This window comes from Mastomys coucha, unplaced genomic scaffold (genome assembly GCF_008632895.1).
Source record: "Mastomys coucha isolate ucsf_1 unplaced genomic scaffold, UCSF_Mcou_1 pScaffold3, whole genome shotgun sequence".
Classification (NCBI taxonomy): Eukaryota; Metazoa; Chordata; class Mammalia; order Rodentia; family Muridae; genus Mastomys; species Mastomys coucha.
The window spans coordinates 70,921,041-70,924,583 of NW_022196909.1; the positions used below are offsets into that span (position 1 = coordinate 70,921,041).

General features: G+C 37.9%; 1 protein-coding gene across 1 annotated transcript; it reads right to left on the reverse strand.

Moving 5' to 3' along the window:
• Nucleotides 1-2,640: 2,640 nt before the first annotated feature.
• On the reverse strand, nt 2,641-3,537 carry LOC116075009 (zinc finger protein 431-like; the record flags this gene model as incomplete). Its single annotated transcript, XM_031347948.1, has 1 exon — nt 2,641-3,537. A coding segment is annotated over one exon (708 nt), but the record flags the coding sequence as incomplete, so codon positions are not given.
• Nucleotides 3,538-3,543: the final 6 nt, after the last annotated feature.

Here is a 3,543-nt window from a genome sequence, read left to right on the forward strand (position 1 = left end):
AGTATACCTAAATAAAAGGAAGAGGACAGGGTGATAGAGTTGTAGAGCCATGAAGACAAGTATGAGTCAAGGAATATAAAATTACAAATGAGTCAAGGAATATAAAATTACAAAACCAAACAGGCATATAAAAGATAGTTTAAATGACTGAATAACAACATTAAACAGTGAGTAATCCGAAATAAACTCACTCCTATTTGCAACACCTAAGAGGAGCACGCAAATACATTCTACGAATAATTCTGTGTTTTGAAGGCATGTAGGTCATGTGACTGTTTTTATATGCTTGGCCCGGGGAGTGGCACCATTAGAAGGCTTTGTTGGAATAGGTGTGTCACTGTGGGTGTGGGCTTAAGACCCTCATTCTAGCTGCCTGGACATCAGTCTTCCACCAGCAGCCTTCAGATGAGGTAGAACTCTCAGCTCCTCTTGCACCATGCCTGTCTAGATGCTGCCATGCTCCCACCTTGATGAAATGGACTGAATCTCTGAACCTGTAAGCCAGCCCCAATTAAATGTTGTCCTTATAAGACTTACCTTGGTCATGGTGTCTGTTCACAGCAGTAAACCCTAACCTTAGGGTTTTCTTAGAGTGTTCTCACAAGGACTCAGAATTCACATATGACTTAATTTCTAGACCAGGTTCCAGCAATGCATATGAATTCATTTTATCTAAAAAAGTAACATAGACAATGAAGAAAGCCTTTAAAAAAAAAGATTTATTTATTTTATGTATGTGAGTACACTATAACTGTCTTCAGACACACACTAGAAAAGGGCACCAGATCCCATTACAGATGGTTGTGAGTCACCATGTGGCTGCTGGGAATTGAACTCAGGATGTCTGGAAGAGCAGTCTTAACCACTGAGCCCTCTCTCTACCCCAAAAGCCCCTTTTAATATGTGGAGATACACACACACACACCATTAGCCTAGCTGGTGCCTAAGAAAGGCAGAAAAGTTAATCAGAACTTTTTGCCCAGGATTAACAGATACATCTCAGCCAATTGATGAGAATGCTAGGCACAAGACTTGGGCACACAACAGCAGTACTACTGAATCCAACCTTGAACCCACAAATGTTATTATAATGAAGATGAAGATGCCCAATTACTCCTTCTATCTTCTATCACTTTCAGATGATGAAAATCCCCTATCTATCACTGTGAATGGACTCTGCATATTGCTTCACGTGGTCAGTGTTTATACAATTCTCTTGATGTGAGTCAAGACAATGAAAGACTTACTTAGAGACGAGTCCAGATTATGTTAAAGTTCCATAATGTGATATATATTCTTTAAAAGTGATTACTTTCATTGTACATGCATAGGTATTTTGCCTGCATGAATATCTCTGAAGGATGTTAGAACCTCTGGAAATGGAGTTACAAACCAGTTCTAACTTTCCATGTGAGAGCAGGAAATTGAACTGGGTCCCCTGAAAAAACAGCCAGGTTCTTAATCTGAGTCATCTTCCTCAACCCCTTTTGTTGCTTTTCTATTTTGGTTGTTTTGTTTTGTTTTGGGAACAGGAACTCTCTATGTAGCTATGACCATCCTGGAACTCACTATATGGACCAGGCTAGCCTAAAATTCAGAGATCCACTAGTCTCTCTCACAAGTGCTAGGATTATATGTGTACACCATTCCATCCAGCTATGTATTTTTAAATGCACAATCTATGAATCAGAGAACAAAGTGATAATATAAGACTTAAACAGGAACACTAATTATTTTGAATAGTAGTGTTGCTTGGAATTTTAAAATGAATTAATTACAACTAATAAACCATGATCTATGTCTCCACTGTTTTTGATTAGTTTTGTTAACTGCATTTCTTTCAAACTTTTTAACTGTGTGTATATACCTCTGCAATGGCATGCATGTGCAGTTACAGGACAACTTAGAGGTATCGATTTTGTAGTTTGTCTATATGAGTACTAGATATCAAACTCAGCTAGTTAAACTGGACAGCAAGAGCCCTAAACTGGACAGTCAACTCACTGGCCCTTATTACAGTTTCAACAATATTTGTATTATGTACTGATGTGTGGCTATGCATACAAACCAAGTGTAGTATTCAAAGAAAAATTTAATGAGTAATATGGATGTCCAAAAGAATGAACTCAGGTCTTCAACCTTACAAGAAACAATGTTTACTTTTTACCTGTGTTTCTGAGAAAGTTTTAAGGACAAATTTTAGGCCTTAGGATAAACTAATTGTACTGGCTGGTACTGTGTGTCAACTTGACACAAGCTGGAGTTATCACAGAGAAAGGAGCTTCAGGTGAGGAAATGCCTCCCTGAGATCCAGCTGTGGAGCATTTTCTCAATTAGTGATCAAAGGGGAGGGCCCATTGTGGGTGGTGCCATCCCGTGGGCTGGTAGTCTTGAGTTCTATAAGCAAGCTGCGCAAGCCAGGGGAATCAAGCCAGTAAGAAACACCCCCTCATGGCCTCTGGATTGGCTCCAGCTTCCTGACTTAGTTCCAGTCCTGACTTCCTTTGATGATGAACAGCAGTGTAGAAGTGTAGGTGAAATAAACCCTTTCCTCCCCAGCTTGCATCTTGGTCATGATGTAGGAATAGGAACCCTAAGACACTAACATAATCCAAAAAATAATAAATGACAAAATAACTATTTTCATTCACAAATAGATTTTATTATTCAAATTGTCTGCTATTCCTATATTTTGGAGTGACAATATGTCTAAAATTTGAAATGGAGACTAGTTTAATGCAGAATTATTCTACTAATCTTAATCAAACACCAATCTGAGAAAACTCAGATGGGAAAATGAATGTAGTATGCAAGGCTACATCTCATTTCTTAGATTGCTGGGGGATTTTTTTCAGTATGGATTCCTTCATGCTTTTGAAGAGTACTGAGACATGCAAAGGCTATACCACACTGACTACATTCAAAGGGTTTCTCTCCAGTATGAGTTCTTTCATGCTTGTTAAGACTACTGCTATATGCAAAGGCTTTACCACATTGATTACATTCATAGGGTTTCTCTCCAGTATGAATTCTTTCATGGATTTGAAGATATCTTTTACGTGCAAAGGCTTTACCACATTGATTACATTTATAGGGTTTCTCTCCAGTATGAATTCTTTCATGGATTTGAAGAGTACTGTGACATGTAAAGGCTTTACCACATTGATTACATTTATAGGGTTTCTCACCAGTATGTGTTCTTTCATGCTTTTGAAGATTACTGTTACATGCAAATGCTTTACCACATTGATTACATTTATAGGGTTTCTCACCAGTATGAATTCTTTCATGCATTTGAAGATAACTATTGCATGCAAAGGCTTTGCCACACCGATTACATTTATAGGGTTTCTCACCAGTATGAATTCTTTCATGGATTTGAAGATAACTGTTACAAGCAAAGGCTTTACCACATTGATTACATTTATAGGGTTTCTCTCCAGTATGAATTCTTTCATGGATTTGAAGATACCGTTTACATGCAAAGGCTTTACCACATTGATTACATTTATAGGGTTTCTCTCCAGTATGAATTCTTTCATG